Source organism: Rhinatrema bivittatum, chromosome 3, assembly GCF_901001135.1.
Source record: "Rhinatrema bivittatum chromosome 3, aRhiBiv1.1, whole genome shotgun sequence".
NCBI classification, from domain to species: domain Eukaryota; kingdom Metazoa; phylum Chordata; class Amphibia; order Gymnophiona; family Rhinatrematidae; genus Rhinatrema; species Rhinatrema bivittatum.
The window spans coordinates 527,409,587-527,431,551 of NC_042617.1; the positions used below are offsets into that span (position 1 = coordinate 527,409,587).

General features: G+C 45.7%; 1 protein-coding gene across 1 annotated transcript in view; it reads left to right on the forward strand.

Moving 5' to 3' along the window:
* Positions 1 to 21,965, forward strand: part of DTNB (dystrobrevin beta) — a 760,848-nt gene that overhangs the window by 360,880 nt on the left and 378,003 nt on the right. Inside the window, 1 exon segment of the mRNA XM_029596279.1 lies at positions 10,814 to 10,891. Within this exon segment, the coding sequence (XP_029452139.1) occupies positions 10,814 to 10,891 (78 nt within the window).

Sequence of the window (21,965 nt, forward strand, 5' to 3'; positions counted from 1 at the left end):
GAGGAGGGGGAACTTCCCTCGGGGATTGAGCCATATCGAACCATGAGGCGGTTCTTTCCCAAGGAAGATCTCACCGACCTGGTATCTCAGTTCCTGGCGGAGTTGGCTATTACAGGTCCCAGCACTCCGGTGCCCTCTACGCAGAACCCTCTGCTGGAAGGTCTTCGTCCTACAGCCCGCCATTTTCCCTTCTTGCAAGCAGCACAGCAACTGATAGATTTGGAATGGGCTGCACCAGCGGCCTCATTCAAAGGGGGTCTGGCCCTGACGGGCATGTACCCCCTGGAACCGGCAATCAAGGAGATGCTGGCATGCCTTCAGGTAGACGCCTTGGTTAGCGCTGTGGTCAAGCGCACTACCATTCCAGTTGAAGGGGGGGTGGCCCTCAAGGAGCCTCATGACCGGCGACTGGACGCCATCCTGAAACAGACCTTTGAGGTGGCAGCTCTATCTTTGCGGATCACAACCTGCTGCACAGTGGTGACGCGTTCCTGTTTGCCACAGGTCAGGAACAATGCTCCGGCAGCAGACATGGAGTCAGCTCTCTCGTTCCTCACGGATGCCGCATCCGACCTAGTCCGTACGACAGCAAAGGGGGTCTCATCCTCCGTAGCTGCCAGGAGGCAGCACTGGATACGGAATTGGTCAGCCGATGCTCCTTCGAAGACATGCCTCACCAGAATGCCCTTTGGGGGTTCTTTCCTGTTCGGCAGCGACCTTGATAAACTGGCCAGCACATGGGGCGCCTCTCCAGTACCTCGACTGCCGGAAGATAGGTTCAAAAGGAACCAGCGAGCCTTTCCGAGGCCCTCCAGAGGTAGAAGCTCCCAGCGCTTCACTCCCTATAGGAGTCGCTACCAGGCACCTCGTCCTCAGGCCAGGAACCAGTCCTTTCGGACCAAGCAACATAAGAGGGGAGCCGGCTCGGGTTCACGGCCTGGCCGCGCCTCCCAATGAGAATCAGCCGATCCATCCGGGGGACGGAGCCATAGGGGGCAGGTTAACCCTCTTCTACCCCAGATGTGTCGAGATTACGTCGGATCAGTGGGTCCTCGCCATCATCCGAGAGGGGTATTATCTGGACTTCATCACCTCCCTCCGGACAGGTTTGTGGAATCTTCGTGTCCAATACACAAGAAGGCGGCATTGGAAGTCACCCTGGCAAGGCTCCTGTCCTTGAAAGCCATAATCACAGTACCTGCATGGGAAATGGATTCTTGGCACTATTCCATTTATTTCATGGTACCCAAGAAAGAGGGCACTTTCCGGCCCGTACTGGACCTCAAGTCAGTCAATCGATACCTAAGGGTCCCGAGGTTTCGCATGGAAACTCTGCGCTCAGTCAAGACCGCAGTACAGCCAGGAGAATTCCTCACGGCCTTAGACTTGTCAGAAGCCTACCTGCAAATCACGATCCATCCGGATCATCAGCGCTACCTACGCTTCAAGGTTCTGGGACGCCGCTTCCAATTCCGGGCTCTGCCCTTCGGGTTAGCCACGGCGCCGCGGACCTTCACCAAGGTGGTCGTAGTGGTAGCAGCGGCGCTCAGACGGGAAGGAATCCTTGTCCATCCCTACCTAGACGATTGGCTGATCAGGACGAAATCACGAGAGGAGAGCCATCGGGCAACCAACAGAGTGATCGCCCTTCTGGAAAGCCTGGGATGGGTAGTCAACCTCAACAAGAGTTGCCTACAGCCTTCCCAATCACTGGAATACCTGGGAGTCCAGTTCGACACCCAGGCAGACACAGTCAGTCTCACTACCAAGAGAAGGTTAAAACTTCAGACGCGTCTCCGGTCCTTGATGGGAGTCAGCCGGCCCATAGCTTGGGACTATCTGAAGGTTCTCGGCCTCATGGCATCCGCCCTGGAAGTGGTACCCTGGGCAAGGGCCCATATGAGACCTCTACAACGCTCCCTACTCTCTCGCTGGAGCCCCCGCTTCCGGAATTATTCCGTGTATCTACCTCTGCCAGCCAGAGTGCGGACCCAGTTACGGTGGTGGTTGCAGTCCAACCACACGAGCAGGGGGTCAAAGATGTCCCCCCCACGTGGATTCTGCTCACCACAGATGCCAGCCTGAGCGGATGGGGAGCACACTGCGAAGAACTCACCGCACAAGGGTGGTAAGACAGAGAAGAGTCAGGGTGCAACATCAACCGTCTAGAGGCACGGGCAGTCCGGTTGGCCTGCCTGCAAATTGCTCACAGACTGCGGAACCGGGCAGTCAGAGTGATGTCCGACAACGCCACCATGGTGGCATACATCAACCGTTAGGGCGGAACCAGAAGCCGACAGGTGTCCCTAGAGATAGCCCCGCTGATGGCTTGGGCAGAGGCGAATCTTCAGGACATCTCCGCCGTCCACATTGCTGGGAAGGACAACACCACGGCAGACTTCCTCAGCAGAGAAAGCCTAAATCCGGGGGAATGGCAGCTGTCGCCCACAGCCTTCCAGGTGATTGTGGATCAGTGGGGGATTCCGGACATGGACTTACTAGCGGACAGGTCCAGTGCTCAAGTACCCAGATACTTCAGCCGGAAGCGAGATCCGTTCTCACACGGGATCGACGCCCTGGTTTAGCCATGGCCTCCCGGGACCCTGGAATATGTTTTTCCTCCGTGGCCTCTGCTGGGTGCCCTTATCCACAAGATTCAGAAGCACCGGGGCCTAGTTCTTCTAGTGGCACCAGACTGGCCAAGAAGACCCTGGTTCGCGGACATGAGAAGACTACTGGCAGGGGAGCCCCTTCCCCTGCCTCCTCTCAGGGACCTGCTTCGTCAAGGTCCCATCCTCAACGAGGATCCGGCTCAATTCTCTCTTATGGTCTGGCCATTGAGAGGACTAGACTGAAGAAAAGAGGTTACTCGGAGCCGGTGATAGATACACTCCTTCGAGCTCGCAAGTTTTCCACATCACTCACCTATATAAAGATCTGGAGAGTATTTGAAGCCTGGTGCGACACTCATGGCACCAATCCATATGCGACCACAATTCCTATTGTTTTGGATTTCCTACAGGATGGGCTTCAGAAGGGTCTCTCCCTAAGCTCCATCAAGGTTCAGGTGGCTGCGCTGTCTTGCTACGGTCCCAGGAGGGATGGCAAGACCATTGCCACGCACCCAGATGTTTCTCGCTTCCTGAAAGGAGTCAAGCACATTCCTGAAGTGGCCAGTACCCCTGTGGAACCTCAACCTTGTTTTGGATTTCCTCGCGGGATCCACCTTCAGACCCCTTCGGGGCCTGTCTCTCCGTTCGCTAACTTTGAAGATGGTGTTCCTGCTGGCAGTGTGTTCAGCACGCCACATCTTAGAGCTACAAGCGCTGTCCTGCCGTGATCCCTTTCTCAGAATCACTCCTGAGGCTATCCATCTTCGCACGGTTCCCTCCTTTCTACCTAAAGTAGTCTCACAATTTCACCTCAACCAAACCATATCCTTGCCTACCACAGCGGGTTTGAAGAAATCAGAAGAAGGGCGTTTACTACGCCATCTCGACATCGGCAGATTGCTGCCCAGATATCTGGAAATGACAGAAGAAGTACGAAAGACGGACCATCTGTTCGTCCTGCACAGCGGGAAGAAACAAGGAGAAGCGGCCTCTCTGCCCACCATCGCCCGCTGGATTAAAGAAGTTATCAAAGCGGCTTACGTAGAAGCCGGGAAGTCACCACCCCTACAAGTCAAGGCTCATTCTACCAGAGCCCAAGCAGCATCTTGGGCCGAATCCAGGATGCTGTCGCCTGCAGAAATATGTAAAGCGGCGACATGGCCCTCCCTCCATACCTTCTCCAGGTTCTACCGTCTGGATGTCCAGGCCAGGGAGGACACTGCATTTGCGAGGGCGGTCCTACGCGGTCCTCAGGCAGCCTCCCGCCCAGGCTGGGAGTAAAGCTTTTGTACATCCCATTTGTTCTGAATCCATCTGGCTACACGCTAGGAAATGTTGAGATTACTTACCTGATAATCTCCTTTTCCTTAGTGTAGACAGATGGACTCAGCATCCCGCCTGGCTGCCGGTATACATGGGTTTCACCGATTCAAGGTAGGCCATGTCATTGTCTTACATAAGATCGTCCCCTTTGCCAGGTGTCGACGCCTTCCGGTTGTGAATGCTGGTGGTCTCCAGCTCCTATCAATCGGTCAGGGGAATCCTGTTTCACTAATTCTTTGATCGTCAGTACACATACATCCGTAACAGCTTTTGCAAGGAAGATTACTGAGTTGCTACACTTCCTGTGGGGGTATATGTCCCCGTGCTGACGTCAGATCCGTCTCCAACTGCTAGCACGAGCAATCTATACCCATTTGTTCTGAGTCCATCTGTCTACACTAAGGAAAAGGAGATTATCAGGTAAGTAATCTCAACATTTCAAAACTACTTACAAATAGAACATCTATTAATTAGTCATATACTTTTTTTTAAATTTCTCAAGCACCAATAAAATATTTCAAAACAGCAGACACATCAAATAACACCCAATAATTAAAACTAATAAGGATTTTAAAAAAATCCTTTTGATGTCCATACCTGAAAAATCTTTCCAGTCACCCTGAGATTGTCAAGGATTAGGTGGCTAGTAGGGCCCACAAACTTTATCTTCTCTCACTCACTCACACTTGCATGTTCATTCTCTCGTTTATATATACTGTCATGTACGCATACTTACATGCTCTCCTACATAGGCTCTAAAACTGTTGCCTCCCTCCCCCTCCCCTATGCACATACACAAGCTCTTATTCTCCCAGAGTCCCTCATACACAGACACTCACTGGCTACCTCAGACACATACATACAGACACCACCATGCAGGCTCCCATTCATTCTCACACACATATACAGACCCTCAGACAGGCACACATTCTCTCACATACACACAGAGCCCTCAGGTAGGCATCCATTTTTACACACTCATACAGGACTCCCAGGCAGGCACCCATTCATTCTCACACACCCACAGTCTCCCAGGCAGACACCTCCCCCCCCCCGCACACACACACACTCGCATGTACACTGAAGCAAGACTTCTCTCTTTGTTTTTCCGGCAGTCTTGGCAACTCTCACTTCTCTACTGCCACCACCACCTGTTAGGGAGGAGTCGTTCTGTTACTGGAACTGAAACCCGTTTTGCTGCCTCCTCTGTGCAGACTCTATGGTATTAAAAATTCACAAGACTAGCACTTCCTCCATGCTGATATTGTGCATCGCGAGATCAGCATGGAGAAAGTTCTACTCTCGTGAGTTGTAATATTGTGGGGCCTGCACAGCAGATGGGAAGAGTGCACAGCCCAGCTGCCGGAGGGATAGTGTCTACCGGTGACCACATGGGCCTCCCTGTGTTGGCCATCAATGCCTCCACCCACGATATGCCACTGCTCTAGGCACCAGACAGTGGAGGTAGGCACTTCCTGACCTATCCTTTCTTGTGTCACTACTGCTGGCAGTCCCCTGGAAGCTTGTTCACGGCTCCTGGGGGGACACGCTCCCCTGCTTTAAAGCAGTGTTTCCCAACTGGTGTGCCTTCAGACCAGTTAAGGTGTGCTACAGAAAACTCACTATTGCTTGATGCTCAGATCCAGACTATTACCTGGGCTGTACTCTCAACACCTCATAGCAACAAGAGTCACCAGTGATGGCTCTTTAGATGTGTAGGAGTTTTACTGAAAATATGTGCCATCATGCATGCCTCTTCCTAGCTACAACACGACTCTGGGAATATGGTACTTTAAGGGCAGCATGCAGCACATGAAAATCCATGCCCTGTTAGTATAGCACACACAGCAACCTCCTCATTTCCCCCTTCCTGAGCCGCCTCCTTTGAGTCTTTTCAGCCTCTGTCTCATCTCCTGATTGACTAAGATAGGAAGAGCATGCACTGAGCACTGAATGTGACTCAATGAGTGTAGGAAGAAGCAGCAGTGGAGGTGGTCTTGCAGCCATATTCAGCAGCCAAGGTAAATGAGCCAGCTGCCCACACCACACCAAGTTCTCCCTTCTCCTGCATTTAACATAGTAACACAGGAATGATGGCAGAAAAAGACCAAAATGGTCCATCTAGTCTGCCTAGCAAGCTTCCCAACGTAGTAACTGCTACTCCGTGCAGGTTGCCCCCATGTTTCTCTTAAGGGTAGTAATTGCAACTCCATGCCGCTTTAGCTTTTTATTTATTCCCATCCTCTAGCCTTTTAGGGATCCACAGTGTTTATCCCATGCCCCTTTGAAATCCTTCACAGTTTTAGTCTTCACCACTTCCTCTGGAAGGGCATTCCAGGCATCCACCACCCTCTCTCTCATTGAAGAAATATTTCCTGATATTGGTTCTAAGCCTTCTTCCCTGGAGTTTCAAATCGTGACCCCCTAGTTCTACTAAATTGTTTCCAATGGAAAAGGTTTGTTGATGACCATGGATCATTAAAACCTTTCAAGTATCTGAAGGTCTGTATCATATCAGCCCTGCTCCACCTCTCCTCCAGAGTATACATATACCTCTTCTCATAAGTCATTCGATGGAGACCACCCACCAATTTGGTTGCCCTTCTCTGAACCGCCTCCATCCTGTCTCTGTCTCCTTTCAGATACGGTCTCCAGAACTGAACACAGTACTCAGGTGAGGCCTCACCAAGGATCTGTACAAGGGGATTATCACTTCCCTTTTCTTACTAGATATTCCTCTCTCTATGCAGCCCAGCATTCTTCTGACTTTGGCTATCGCCGTGTCACACTGCTTCGTCGACTTCAGGTCGTTAGACACTATCACCCCAAGGTCTCTCTTCTGCTCCAAGCACATCAGACCTTCACCCCCCAACGCGCATAATTCTTTTGGATTACCACGCCCCAGATGCATGACTCTGCATTTCTTGGCATTGAATCCCAGCTGCCATATGTTTGACCGATCTTCCAGCTTCCTTAAATCCCGTCTCATTCTCTGTACTTCTTAAATGTTGAGGGAATATGTCCATTGTGCCAGGATCATGTACATCTCTATCTCTTCTCTCCCTTTGTTTCAAAATTTTGCAGAGACAGTGGTGTGACTTTCAGTGATTCCCTACTTATTGTTTTTACCGTATGAGTCCACTCGATGTCTGCATAGCTTGCCCTGTGGAGGTTGGTGTGCTACTCAACAATTTTATTGTATGTGTGCCTTAGGTTTGAAAAGACTGGGAAATATTGCTTTAAAGATTTCTTTATTTGCTCTGTCTTGTACTTTGACATTGTTTTGTGGAACCCAGGTTTGTCAGTTGTAGTATAAAATTCCATAAAAAGCTTTAAACAGATTATTATGATGGCTGCAGCACATGATGGACTTATCTGTTAAAGTGGCTTTGCTAGACCGTGTCTAGTATATTAACATCTCAACCTACTATACATATATGTCCCATTCCCCATTCATTATATATTTCTCACAGTGACTCTTGCGATTATAATCAGAACCTACCGTGTACACAAGCAGTCATACTCCTGCACTCAGACTTGTAGGGTAATTTATGACTATAGGCAATTAAATGATTTAACATATAACCTATCATACGAATTCAGTAGTTTAAGCAAGCAGAAACTTACCCCTTTTGTGAGGTAGTCAATCAATTTTATTTTAGCAACTTAAGTCTACAAGATTTAATATGGTAAAAGGCATTCACTTAAAAGTCTCCGATTCACGCTTTTCTTACTCCACGCCAGATATATGATGCCGTAACCATAATTTCGCCAGTTAATTGGACTAAAATATGCACCCTGGCTTAAGAAGGCTTTCGTTAATCCGAGCTTGACTGTTATTTACTAAGTGTTTTTTGTAATAATAATTTTAAATCGTTCTCACCTTTTCTATAATCTCTTACAAGTTAGCCCTGTTATTTGCCCTGTTATTTGTAACCTCTTGTTCAATGTAATTTCCAACTTTGGTTCTATGTAAACCGACATGATATGTACCAGTACATGAACATCGGTATATAAAAGCCTTTAAATAAATAAATATAGTTTGATTTATTTCAGTTTAATTTTATAAATCAAAGCACTGCTATAAGATTAAGAACATAAGAACATAAGAAATTGCCATTCTGGGTCAGACCAAGGGTCCATCAAGCCCAGCATCCTGTTTCCAACAGAGGCCAAAACCAAGCCACAAGAACCTGGCAGTTACCCAAACACTAAGAAGAACCCATGCTACTGATGCAATTAATAGCAGTGGCTATTCCCTAAGTATAATTGATTAATAGCCATTAATGGACTTCTCCTCCAAGAACTTATCCAAACCTTTTTTGAACCCAGCTACACTAACTGCACTAACCACCTCCTCTGGCAACAAATTCCAGAGCTTTATTGTGCGTTGAGTGAAAAATAATTTTCTCAGATTAGTATTAAATGTGTTACTTGCTAACTTCATGGAATGCCCCCTAGTCCTTCTATTATTCGAAAGTGTAAATAACCGAGTCACATCTACTCGTTCAAGACCTCTCATGATCTTAAAGACCTCTATCATATCCCCCTCAGCCGTCTCTTCTCCAAGCTGAACAGCCCTAACCTCTTCAGCCTTTCCTCATAGGGGAGTTGTTCCATCCCCTTTATCATTTTGGTTGCCCTTCTCTGTACCTTCTCCATCGCAACTATATCTTTTTTGAGATGTGGCGACCAGAATTGTACACAGTATTCAAGGTGCGGTCTCACCATGGAGCGATACAGAGGCATTATGACATTTTCCATTCTATTAACCATTCCCTTCCTAATAATTCCTAACATTCTATTTGCTTTTTTGACTGCTGCAGCACACTGAGCCGACGATTTTAAAGTATTATCCACTATGATGCCTTGATCTTTTTCCTGGGTGGTAGCTCCTAATATGGAACCTAACATCGTGTAACTACAGCAAGGGTTATTTTTCCCTATATGCAACACCTTGCACTTGTCCACATTAAATTTCATCTGCCATTTGGATGCCCAATCTTCCAGTCTTGCAAGGTCCTCCTGTAATGTATCACAGTCTGCTTTGATTTAACTACTCTGAATAATTTTGTATCATCCACAAATTTGATAACCTCACTCGTCGTATTCTTTTCCAGATCATTTATATATATATTGAAAAGCACCGGTCCAAGTACAGATCCCTGAGGCACTCCACTGTTTACCCTTTTCCACTGAGAAAATTGACCATTTAATCCTACTCTCTGTTTCCTGTTTTTTAACCAGTTTGTAATCCACGAAAGGACATTACCTCCTATCCCATGACTTTTTAGTTTTCGTAGAAGCCTCTCATGAGGGACTTTGTCAAACGTCTTCTGAAAATCCAAATACACTACATCTACCGGTTCACCTTTATCCACATGTTTATTAACCCCTTCAAAAAAATGAAGAAGATTTGTTAGGCAAGACTTCCCTTGGGTAAATCCATGTTGACTGTGTCCCATTAAATCATGTCTTTCTATATGCTCTACGATTTTGATCTTGAGAATAGTTTCCACTATTTTTCCCGGCACTGAAGTCAGGCTCACTGGTCTATAGTTACTCGGATCACCCCTGGAGCCTTTTTTAAATATTGGGGTTACATTGGCCACACTCCAGTCTTCAGGTACAATGGATGAATTTAATGATAGGTTACAAATTTGAACTAATAGATCAGAAATTTCATTTTTTAGTTCCTTCAGAACCCTAGGATGCATACCATCCGGTCCAGGTGATTTGCTATTCTTTAGATTGTCAATCTGGCCTACTTACTTCCAGGTTCACAGTGATTTCGTTCAGTTCGTCTGAGTCATCACTCCTGAAAACCTTCTCTGGAACTGGTATCTCCCCAACATCCTCATTAGTAAACACGGAGGCAAAGAATTCATTTAGTCTTTCTGCAATGGCCTTATCTTCCCTAAGAGCCCCTTTAACCCCTCTTGTCATCTAATGGTCCAACCGACTCTCTCACAGGTTTCTTGCTTTGGATATATTTAAAAAAGTTTTTATTATGAGTTTTTGCCTCTATGGCCAACTTCATTTCAAATTCTCTCTTCGCCTGTCTTATCAATGTTTTACACTTACCTTGACAATGCTTATGTTTTATCCTATTTTCTTCAGATGGATCCTTCTTCCAATTTTTAAAGGATGTTTTTGTGGCTAAAATAGCCTCTTTCACCTCACCTTTTAACCATGACTGTAATCGTTTTGCCTTCCTTCCACCTTTCTAAATGCGCGGAATACATATGGACTGCGCCTCTAGGATTGTATTTTTAAATAATGTCCAAGCCTGTTGAACACTTTTAACCTTTGCAGCTGCACCTTTCAGTTTTTTTCTAACTATTTTCCTCATTTTATCAAAGTTTCCCTTTTTAAAATTTAGTTAGAGCTGCAGATTTACTTATTGTCCCCCTTCCAGTTATTACTTTAAATTTGATCATGTTATGATCACTGTTGCCAAGTGGCCCCACCACCGTTACTACTTTCACTTTATAAGTCATGCAGTGTTTCACATTTATAAAACACATTGAAAGGTTAGACATGTATATGTTATAAAAATTGTATTTTTATTGTTCCACTTAACAAATAGTTATTTTGTAATTTAGATGATATAGAGATGGAACACTTTCAATAGCTATTTCAAAGCAGAGTATATTTAATCTGTTTAATAAATACATTTTAGTAACTATATTCTGCCAAGTTCTGTTTGAAGTTGATACTTTGAAAATAGTCTCCTCTAGTATTCCTCTTTGCTGGACCAAACTATTTCACTTCTAATGCGTGTTAATAAGGTTTTTAATATATTGAAATATGCTGTTGTATTCTTTGATCATCTTGAGGCTGTTTGGTTGGTCACTCATGGATAACTTTTATTTCAGTCCCGCTCATCCTTTGCCAAACATGAATGATGCCATAATGACCCATGTGTCGTCCGAAGAGCCAACACCTACAAAGAGGTATGCCATCCCACTTACTGACACTGCTGGAGGAAAATCTAGGTATAATAAGTTTTTCTGCCAAATATTTGTTAGCCAGAGAAAACTGAAATGGCTAGTAAGAGCATATAGCATCCATAGTGTATCAATTTCACTATCTCAAATTAAAAGTAGAGACTTTAAAAGTTATATTAGCAAAAGTCTGCTAAAATTTGAAAGAAGCAAGAGACATTAGTTAATGTATTTGAAACCTAGAAAAGGAAAACGGGCTGAGATTTTAAATGAATATACAGAAGCAAAACATCTGTGAATGTATAGCAGCAGAGTTGTAATTAAGATGAGGTACTGTTACTTCCAAGTTACTTAATGTGTTAATCCACCCTAAATATGAGACTGTCAACCCAATTTTACACTTTGAGTGGTATCTAAAACATTAAAATACTTTAATTTTAAATGGAGTTATTGTTTACATTTCTAACACTATACATTTAACTACTGTAAATGTAAAAATAGTGCCAATGTTGGATGTCATCTGAGTCCAGATGTATGTGAATATTCTCACTGTTTGCTGAACAATACTAGTTTCTTAGCTGGTTTCATGGCTAGATACAAAGTTTCCACCAAGGACATGCCTTAGCAGTTGGATTGTCTGGGGGTATACTAGTAAATTATGAGGTGTAGACTGACATCTGATAGATCAATTAGTTTCTTCTTGCTGTGTGATTCATACAGTCTTAAGTTAAACTGTAGAAGCCATCACATGGTTGAAGACTCCATCTTTCTGATGCTGTTACAATGTGTGGACCAAGATGATGGACAGTTGTGCAGTTATTTCTCTGTAAATGATGTTTTAAACCTTGTGTGAATCCTTCATGGAAGGCCACATGAAAAGATAAAACAAGTCTCTTCACTTCTGCAGATTTAGAGACTGTACCGATGACATTTTTTTTATAACGGGAGATTCAAGTTCAGGCCCTTTAGTGCAGAGCCAGGAGCAATGGTGGTCTTTTCTGACAAACATGTGATTTGGAAGAGTCCAGACCTTGGTATGTAAGTTCAGTATTCCCCTGACTGTGGAAATGAGTATGGGGCTCCTGATGTGTTAGCTGGAATAGTCAGGAACAATGGCTTGCACTCAGGAATTATAGGCACAATAGAGCATCCCAGGGCCCCCTGAGAACAACAGCTTTGCAAGGGGTTTGGATGTCTATTAAATTAGTCCTTTATTACTTCTGAAGTTAGATTGCCCTCTCTGTTAAGATTTTGGGAACCAAATCTTCTGCACAATATCTGGAAGGATAGATTTAAACTATTTGTAGTATTAATGACTAGGTTATTAAAGAAAATTATGGTCTTTCAGCTGGAAATAGAGTATTTTAGCAAACATACCGGGCTCGAGCTACCAATGCACGGAGGCCTGCACATGACGGCGAGTCCAGGGAGGCGCGCTTTCCCCTTTCCCCCCCCCCCCCCCCCCCCCCCCCCCGACAGATCATCGGACCATGCGAGTGCTGGCGGCAGCGTCATCTGGCCACAACGCACGCACAGTTGCGGCCCAATGATGTCACTGCCACTACAAAAGGCCAAGGCTGGCCCCTCTCTCCCCCTTTTCACCCGGCATCGCAGCGAACTCGCTGGCCTTCCCACTGCAAACCCGGACCTGCAAGTACACGCAGGCTGCCTGCAATTTAAAAAAACAAAAACGAGGGCCCTGGAGCACACACGTTGCTCAGGGCTATAGAGGCACAAGCCAAAAAAAGGAGGGTTTTTTCCTGGGAGGTGGAAAAAGCGGCGACAGGGGGAAAAGCTGACACTGGGGAGCAGACAAAACGCTGCCTGCTGCAGCGTGAACTGGTAAGATTTAATTTTTCCTTTCCTTGTTTCTTTCTTTCTTTGTTTTTGTTTTTTTCTTTTTTGGGGCAGTAGCGGCCAGTAGCGGTAGCCTAGGCAGTGAGAAGGAGCTGAGATTTAGAAAACTGGCTCATATAAAAAAAAAAAAGGGGGGGGGGGGGGGGGGGGGGGGCGATTAGGAGAACCGAAAGAAGTCGCCATTAAGGCAATTTAACAAACAATAACCGGACAGTCTTGGGACAGCTAAACCAAAAATGGCCAAGACTGGTCCTACCATGCAATAAATGAGGGCCCGTTCCGGGGCACAAGTAGCATCAGGCAATGCGGGAACAGTCAAGCAGCAGTGGAAGCAAAGGGGAGACCCTATGCCTCAGAGCCAGGAAGATGATCAAAGACCGTGGGAATTAAGCTGCGCGGTGGAGGCCGTAGCGCCGGGCACAACTAGGCGCGCTGAGACACCATGACCAATCAAAACACGTATACAGCAGCCTAACCCGTGCCAGAAGCTACAGACGCATAGTACCGCAGGGTCGACAGCTGGCACCTATCAGGAGACTGCTCTCCTCCGGCAGCTCTGGGATGAGGGGGGCAGGACTTGGTCCTGCAGTCATGCCACACAATATGTACCCGGCCTGAGGTCCGACATGGCTGGGTATGGGGACAAGTCGCCCTTTTTCCCCAACATGCTGAATTGGCTCATTTGTAACCCATGGACAGCCATGCCAGGCAGCTATCACCGAGCACGTGCCAATATGGTACAACCACCATGGTGCCCTGATGTATACCTGAATCAGGCGGGCATCCCATGTTATCCCACTATGGCACAGCCATGAGGAGGCTGGCACATGCTAGCTCCAGCATGCACTGAATCCCTCTGTTGCGGTGCTAGACAACCGACCAGAACCAGCCACGAGACCAGGGACTGTTCCAGAGATGCAAGTTAATAACCCCAGGGATACATTGTCTTCAACACCGCTGAGTGAAGGAAACTGAGATGCCATCTCAGAAAAGGAGACAGGGCGAATAACCAGCCGAGACACCAGTGACCCATCCTGGACAACAGTGCCAGCGAAGCCAACAAGGGTGAATCTGCTGGGCCTTCAGGGGATAGCCACGGTTTAGAAAAGGGTCAAAAAACCATGAGGGTCAGTCAAGAGGAAGAAAAAATTCAGAACCAAAACAGATTCCAGTTCAAACAACTTCTCCGAGTCATCCAGTGCAGGCTCGTCATCAGAAGATAGTCAAGACAAGGCCGACGTAGCAGGAGCTAGGGAAGACAGGGGACGCCCAGCATTGAACACCTTGTCCCATCTATGGGAGAGTGTTCCAAAGGAGCTAAGGAAGCAAATCAAGAAAAGGACATACATATACATCTTCAGAATCCTGGAAGACCAGCACAGGGCCAATGAAAAGAAGGGAGACAAAAAAATGAGATCATGCGCCAGGTGCTGATAAGCCAATAGTGAGAAATATAACAAATTGGATGAGAGCATTCCTGAGGATGACGAGCGGTATCTGACATGATGATCCATCACAATACGGCCCTATGCTTAGCTATGCAGATACCATTCTCGAAGTGTATAGAGAATATGATGGATGGGCATGGCTTAATTATGACTGTTTCAGGGACAAGATGGAAGAGAATCGCTTCATGTCTTGGAGCACTCAGGACATTGTACCTCAAGGCAACCTTATTCAACATTTACTTCCCATTTGCCACTTGTTGGCTGGCCTCAGCCTTAACTTTTACATCTATGCCGACGACATCCAGATACTCGTCCCTGTCTCCAACTCCTTAGAACAGTCTTTTAAATTAATTTCTATGTATTTGACTGCAATCAAACAACTTCTGAGCCATATGAAACTTGTCCTAAACATGGAAAAAACTGAGATCATTCTATTGGACAGAAAACCGAAAGATACCCCAATCAATACAATAAATATGCCAAATAATATTAAACTAACTCTTGCAGAACCAGTAAGAGATTTAGATATAACTATTGACTGTGGACTAAACTTTAAAAAGCATATTTCGACAAAATTAAGAGAAGGCTATTACAAATTGTTAATGCTAAGACTGCTAAAACCCCTATTAGAACCTAGCGATTTTCGATCAGTGTTACAAGCTCTCATATTTTCATCACTGGACCTACTGTAACTCACTACTATTAGGTCTTCCACAAACTACTTTACGTCCTTTGCAGGTTTTGCAGAACTCTGCAGCTAGAGTTCTAACAAATTGTAAAAAACGAGATCATATCACACCAAATTTGATACAATTACACTGGCTTCCGATACAAAGAATATGGTACAAAACTTGCTGCATTCTTCATAAGGCAATATATGGTCAAAAAAACAGACTGATTAAATTTCTCTATTCGACTACACACCCCGCATAGATCATTGAGGTCAGCAAATAAAGGTTCACTCGACATCCCCTCAGTCGATATGTCTCACTTGATCTTGGTACATGAGAGAGTCATCTCCATTTCAGGGCCTAGGATTTGGAATACTATGCCAGCAGAGTTAAGGTTGGAAACTGACTTAAGGAAATTTAGAAAAGACCTAAAAACCTGGCTCTTCGAGCGAGCCTACCTGGAAGATCAAAAAAAGGGTCATTAACGTTGTCTCGAATTATTGTCTTGTTTACCTGTGTTTTCTATTTTAAATGATTGTATCCGGTCTTTTAGACGAATAATGTAGTTTTATATACTGTTTTGTTATTTGTTTCATGTTTTTTTTCTGTAAACTGTTGTGGTGTATTCTCGAATGACGGTATACAAAACCTTTTAAATAAATAAAATAAATGACTAGAATGAAGCCCCTGACACGGGCAGTAGTGCTCACACAGCAGCACGACAAGGACAGCAAATCGCACAAGCGGGGTAGACTGGGCATGGCACAGGAACATGCTAGAGAGATAAAAAAAAGCTTCTTGAGCATTTCAAGATTGTAAATTCAGGCATCTCTGTTTGATATGCATGGCACCCCACCCAGCTACGAAGTGCATGAAGACGAATACATGGAGTAAGCCCAAATCTAAATAACAATAACAAATTTGAAAAGGCCCCATCCCCAATAATTCTTGAAGCGATGGGAGAATGGCTTGACCGATACCCAAAGAAGAAGCAAGCCAAGAAGTTGTTCCAGGGTTTTCGTCATGGATTTATAATACCTTTCCAAGGAGACATTTAGGGAATGCGTGCAGAGAACAACCCCATGGCGGCCAAGCACGAGAACCTCGTACAGCAGAAACTGGAAGCCGAATCGTTAATGGGCAGAATTGCCGGTCTATTCATGTCACCTCCATTTAAGAGGATGATGCTGTCACCGTTGGCTGTGATCCTCAAGAAGAAACCTGGAAGATATTGACTGATTCAAAACTTATCTTACCCATACGCAGCATCGGTGAATGATCGCATACCACAAGACGAATTCTCAGTGCAATATGCATCCTTTGATACTGCGATTGATATACTGCGCAAGTGCGGTAAAGGGGCACTCATGTCTAAAACAAACATTGAAGCCACCTTCCGCCTTCTACTACTGCATCCCTCCAGCTTCCCATTGTTGGGATTCTGCTTCAGAGGTGATTATTATTTTGATAAGTGTATGCCCATGGGGTGTTCTGTGTCCTGCCCATATTTTGAAATGTTCAGTTCCTTCCTACATTGGGTCACAGCCCAACAGGCTGCGTTGTCTAGCAAAATCCACTATTTAGACTATTTTCTCTCCATTGGACCAAGCTGATCACAGGCGTGCTCTCGTCTGCTACTTGCTTTTCATAGTGTCACATCTCAACTGAGAGTTCCGATTAACGCAAGAAAAAACAGAAGGACCAACGACGCATCAAGATCATTTCCATCCAGATGTGACATTAGCAAAAGTCCAATCCCTCATTGGTACCCTCAACTTCGCATGCAGGGTGATAGCCATGGGGAGAACCTTTCTGAGGAGGTTAACAGCGAGCACCAAAGGAGTAGATCGTCTGAATCACCGCATTAGAATGACTCAGTCCATATAAGACAACCTGGCATTGTGGCTGACCTTCCTGAGTAAATATAATGGCATATCTGTATGGCAAGACCCCCCCTGTTTCCAATCGAGACCTAGGAATATACTCAGATGCTTCAGGAGGATGGTGTTTCAGAGTGTACTGGCAAGGATCTTGGGCGGCTGGGCAATGGCTGGTGGCTTGTGTGCAGACAGGTCTCACCTGAAATGTTACATTCTTCGAACTGTTTCCCATTCTAGTTGCCTTGGTCATATGGGATGAGCAGTTGAAAAACAAGCACATAATATTCTGGTGCGATAACATGTCAGTGTCCAAGTCCTAAACAGACAAATGCCATAGAGTTGCCGAACTATTAAGGGAGGCAGTGCTAATTAGCTTGCATTTGAACATGGTAATATGGGCGCTTCATGTCCCAGTGGTGCATAACGGTATTGCTGATTCATTATCAAGAGCTAAATGGGATTTGTTTCGAAAACAGGTACCCGGAGCGGACAAGGAAGGCATACCAGTGCCGGATTGCTTGTGGAGCATTGGGACGACACCAGGAGAGACCTCCTGCAGTGATTTATAGCCCCAGCGATGTGGAACGCTTACCATAGGGCCTATGAGAACATGTCTGAATTTTTGAAAGAGAATGGTAAATCTAGGGGCGCGGTAACTAAATAGCTGGCAGGATTCACCACCTTCGCGAAATTACAAGGTTGGGTGACACGACAAGGAGCTTCTTAATTAAAAAGATGCTCATGGGGTGGGCTAGGAAGACGGGGCTGGCACTGGATCCAAGACAACCAATCACACACGATCGGCTCGTGCGGCTGTGGCTAGGATTGCCAGCCGTGTGCCACACTGACCTCAAAGTCAAGTTGTTTAGAGCTGTGTTCACATTGGCCTTCTTTGGCGCCCTACATATTAGCGAGCTGGTGGCCGCATCCAGAAGGGATGGGGACTTCAAGGAGTTGCTAATGAAGAAAGTCAGTGTGTCCGAGCAATCAGTATAGATGATTATACAGAGGTAAAAAATGGACCAGGCAGTGAGAGGTCATGAGATAAGGTCAAATGCTTTCTCTGCATATAGAGAGATGAGCCCCGTTTTTCCCAGCTTTGTAGACAAATTTTAATATTGAACAGATGCCGTGTATTAGCTGTTGAGACACGGCCCTTAACGAAACCAGATTGATCTGGATGGACCATAAAGGAAAGAACAGTTTCTAAGTGGAGCTATAAAATTTTGGCTAAAATGTTTGTCAGAGTTCAACAGCGAAATGGGGCAGTAAGACCCACAATCCACTGCTTTCTTTCCGGCCTTATAAGTGAGGGAGATATTGGCATCTCCCAGAGTTCCCAGAGAGGAGGCAGTCAACCCTGCACTATTATATAAGGACAGTAAAAAGGGGGCCAAATCATTGAAACACTTCTTGAAGAAGTCTATGGGATATCCATCAGGACCTGGACATTCCCCCCCCCCCCCCCCCTGGGAAATGCCTGGATAGCCACCTGTATTTCTAATAGAGTGATAGGCACTACCACCATTTCCTGCTGTGCCTCACCAAGCATTGGAAAGTCTATACCATTAAGGAACCCTTATAAATTCAACCCATCGCAAGGAGTAGGTGCAGAGTACAAAGTAGAAGAAATACTGCACCATTAACTATTCAATATCACTCAGGTCGACTATAAGTGAGCCTTGCGAATCTCGCAACTGAGAGAGATGGGAAGCACCTCTCTTATTCTTCACAGCCCTAGCCAACAAGACATCTGCCCTATCCCCATGCTCATAATAATGTAGTCTCGTATACTTAAGGGCCCTTTGAATCTTGCTGGTTTCCAAAGAGCAAAGTTCACGCCTGGTCTCCTCAAGCTTTTTATGTTTTATAGCCAGACAGTCCCGTTTATGATGAGCCTCCAGCTGCCCAATCCTCAACAGCAACTTGACAACTTTACCCTGGTACTCCTTCTGAATATAGCTTGCCTAGCTAATAGTGTGCCCTTGCAGACAAGCCTTAAGAATCTCCCAATGAAGAATCGGGGTAGAGTCAGTTTCTGAGCTATGCTTATTGAAATCTTGGACCACAGTTAATAGTTTTAAAAAGTCTAAGTTCCCAAGAAGGTAAGTGTTGAAACACCACCCAGGTGTATTCTGGCGAGTATCCACTGGGTTAAGAACCATCTGAACAGCATTGTGGTCAGAAATAGTACAAGGGAGGATGGTGCACTCCGATGTATTAGCAAGAAAGTTAGGGGAACAAAGAAAGTAATCGATTCGGCTATATGACTTGTGTCTGGGAGAATAATAGATGTAATTTCGCTCATCCCCATAAGTACTCCAGATATGAAGGAGTCGAAGAGAAGTAACCAAGTCCCCATGTACAAACCTGGGCTTAGCTAAACGAGATGAGTCGTGTGATCCATCTAAGGAGGGGTCCATACAAATATTCCAGCCCCCACCCATGCAAATTTTCCCCCAATCCAAGGAGATAATGTCCAATAGCTTCTTGTAAAACACCTCTTGATCTTGATTAGACCGTAAATGTTTACTAAGGTAAACTTATTATAAAGAGAGCAATCCAGAATGACATAGCGCCCCTCAGGGTCCCGGATACTCCTGTGAACCCCAAGAGGGTAATGCCTTGTTAACTAAAATGCAGACACCCCAACTTTTAGAGTTATAGGAGGAATAATAGATTTTGCCAACCCACCTGTTTGTTTGTTTTTAACTTCTCATGCTCAGCATTGGTGAGTTGAGTTTCTTGCAGAAGCAAGATCTGTGCTTTATTACTTTTAGCCCATTGTAGTATCCATTTCTGTTTAACAGGTGAGGAGATACCCTGAACATTGAGAGAGAGGCACTTAATCTCAAACATCATGAAGATACGTATATTATATGAAAATAGAAGTCAATACCAAGGGAGACCAAAAAAACCCCCCATCTCAAATCATAAGAATCCACCAGATTGATAAGCTATGAGGCAAAAGCCAGAGAAGAGACCAAATCCCCTGAGTGAGTCCCAACAACAAAAAGCTACCAGGTAGTTGGATCCATATGCCATCATTACCCAAAACCCTAAAGAAAAACCAAGAAACACTCAAAACATGAGAACCACCCAAGACTCTCAAAAAGATCCCCCAAGCTGCAAATACCCAAAGGGGACCAACCCAATGAGTGGCTAGAAGAGCTATCCAGGCTTCCCTAAAACACAACAGAAGAAAGATCCCCTCCCCCCAACCTAGTTGCCCAGGTAAACCCAAACACTCAACAGTTCCTAGGCTGGAACCCATCCTGGTGGGATACTAATCGGGAGCGGGGACCCGACTCATGCAACAACAATCACACACCCCCCAAAAAAACCCAAAAAACTCGCCATAACACCCCAAACCACCTCAGAAAAGAAAAATAAGGAGCCACCCAATAAAAGAAAAACAGTAAGAGCTTCAAATATAATAAAAAGTCCAATAAAATAAAATAATGTTCAACTGGATGATGCCCAAGAAAAGGCAGTAGTAAGAAATATAGGACTCCCAGGACACCAAAGAAGGACCATAGCAAGCTGGAATTGTTGAGTCCACCAGATGAAAATAATCCACCAAAAGTCTCCAATGTAGCATACATGCAGCTCATAAGCTGGTGCGACGACAGAAAAAAAAAAATTAAAAATGTCAGGCCGAACTCCACTGGGACAGCTGCATTCAACAGTCAGTCACCAACCAAAAATAGGGCACTCGAAAAATAATACAAAGGCAATGCATGTGTGACTGAGGAGAACGGAGAAAGGTTACTAAGAGCCAAGAGTAACAGATAAGTATGAGAGAAAAAAAAGTGTGAAACTTGCTGGGCAGACTGGATGGACCGTTTGGTCGTCTTCTGCTGTCATTTCTATGTTTCTAAGTAGAGCTTCCAAGAAACACAAAAAGTACTGACCCGTGAGCCATCCACAGGAACTGAGCCAAGGAAAGAAAAAACCCCACAAAGTATTTAGATACTCTTAATAGGCCTGTACAAAGAACAAAAACCAATCTAGGACAGAGGTTCAGGGCACATCCGAAGAATTAGCACGGTTTTTAATCTTTCATGAGCGTCTCCGCCGCTGAAGGAGTAGAACAGATTACCACTTTGCTATGAGCTTGGCGGGATACAAAAGGGTGTATGAGAAACCCAGATGACTCCTGCTTAGTGACCTGGAACAACTGCCTCTGCTTTTGTAACTCAGAGAAGAAATTGGCAAAGATCATGATTTTGGCACCCGCATGGGAGAGTGAGCCCGCTTCCCTACCTGAAAGCAGGATGATCTGCTTGTCCCTGAAGTTGTGGAGACTTGCAGTCAGGACTCTGGTTAACTGTTCTCTGGCTGGCTGAGGTGCTGCAGTGAGATGTGCTTGGTCAATTTTTAAGGTGCCATCTTTGCAGTCTAGGCTGAGAAGCTGGGGCAGCCAGTGTGCAGTCAAATGGGCACATCTTTACCCTCTGCCTTCTCTTTCCCATCCTGAACTGCCTCCTTTGAGTCCTTCCACCTTCTGTCCAATCCCAAGGCTGAGTGAGATAGGGAAAGCAATCATTGAGCATTGGTTGTAACTTATCCTGCGTGTTGGAAGTAGCAACAGTGAGGGAGCTCTAGCAGCCACATGGGGCAGCCAAGATAACTAACAAGCAGGCCTATACAGTAAAGCGCGGCCGCGGTTACCCTGCTTCTAACCCGCTTTCTACTCACAATTTGGCCACGTTAGTCCAACCCGCGATTCACTATCCCTTTTAACCCATCCTTACCGCTTCTTTAAATCAACGGGTAACCCTTTCCACCCGCGGCATGTATATGATATGTAAACGATCGGATTAGCTATTCCCTCCCATATTGTAACGTGCGCCCTGATTGTCGCCTTTTTAACCTGCATTTTTGCCGCATGTTTAACCTAATTTACCACCTACCCTCACCCCTGCGTTAGTGTGGAGTGTCAGGTCAGAGAGACGAAATTTCACGGGCAAACGACCCCCTCACCCCCCGGGACAAGACCTTTAGAGGAGCCAGGATCGGGCAAACTTTCCCCCAGCCCCCGCTCACCTGCCCTGGTCACGTCCATGGGGGGCGCGCTGACAGCTCCGGAGCAGGAAGGAAGGACCTGTTGTTTCCAAGCATAACCTCTAAACCTCCATAACTAAACTCTTGCCTGCCCAACCTAAAATCCAACGCACCGGGAAAGCCATGCTTCAGGATCGGGCAAACTTTCCCCCAGCCCCCG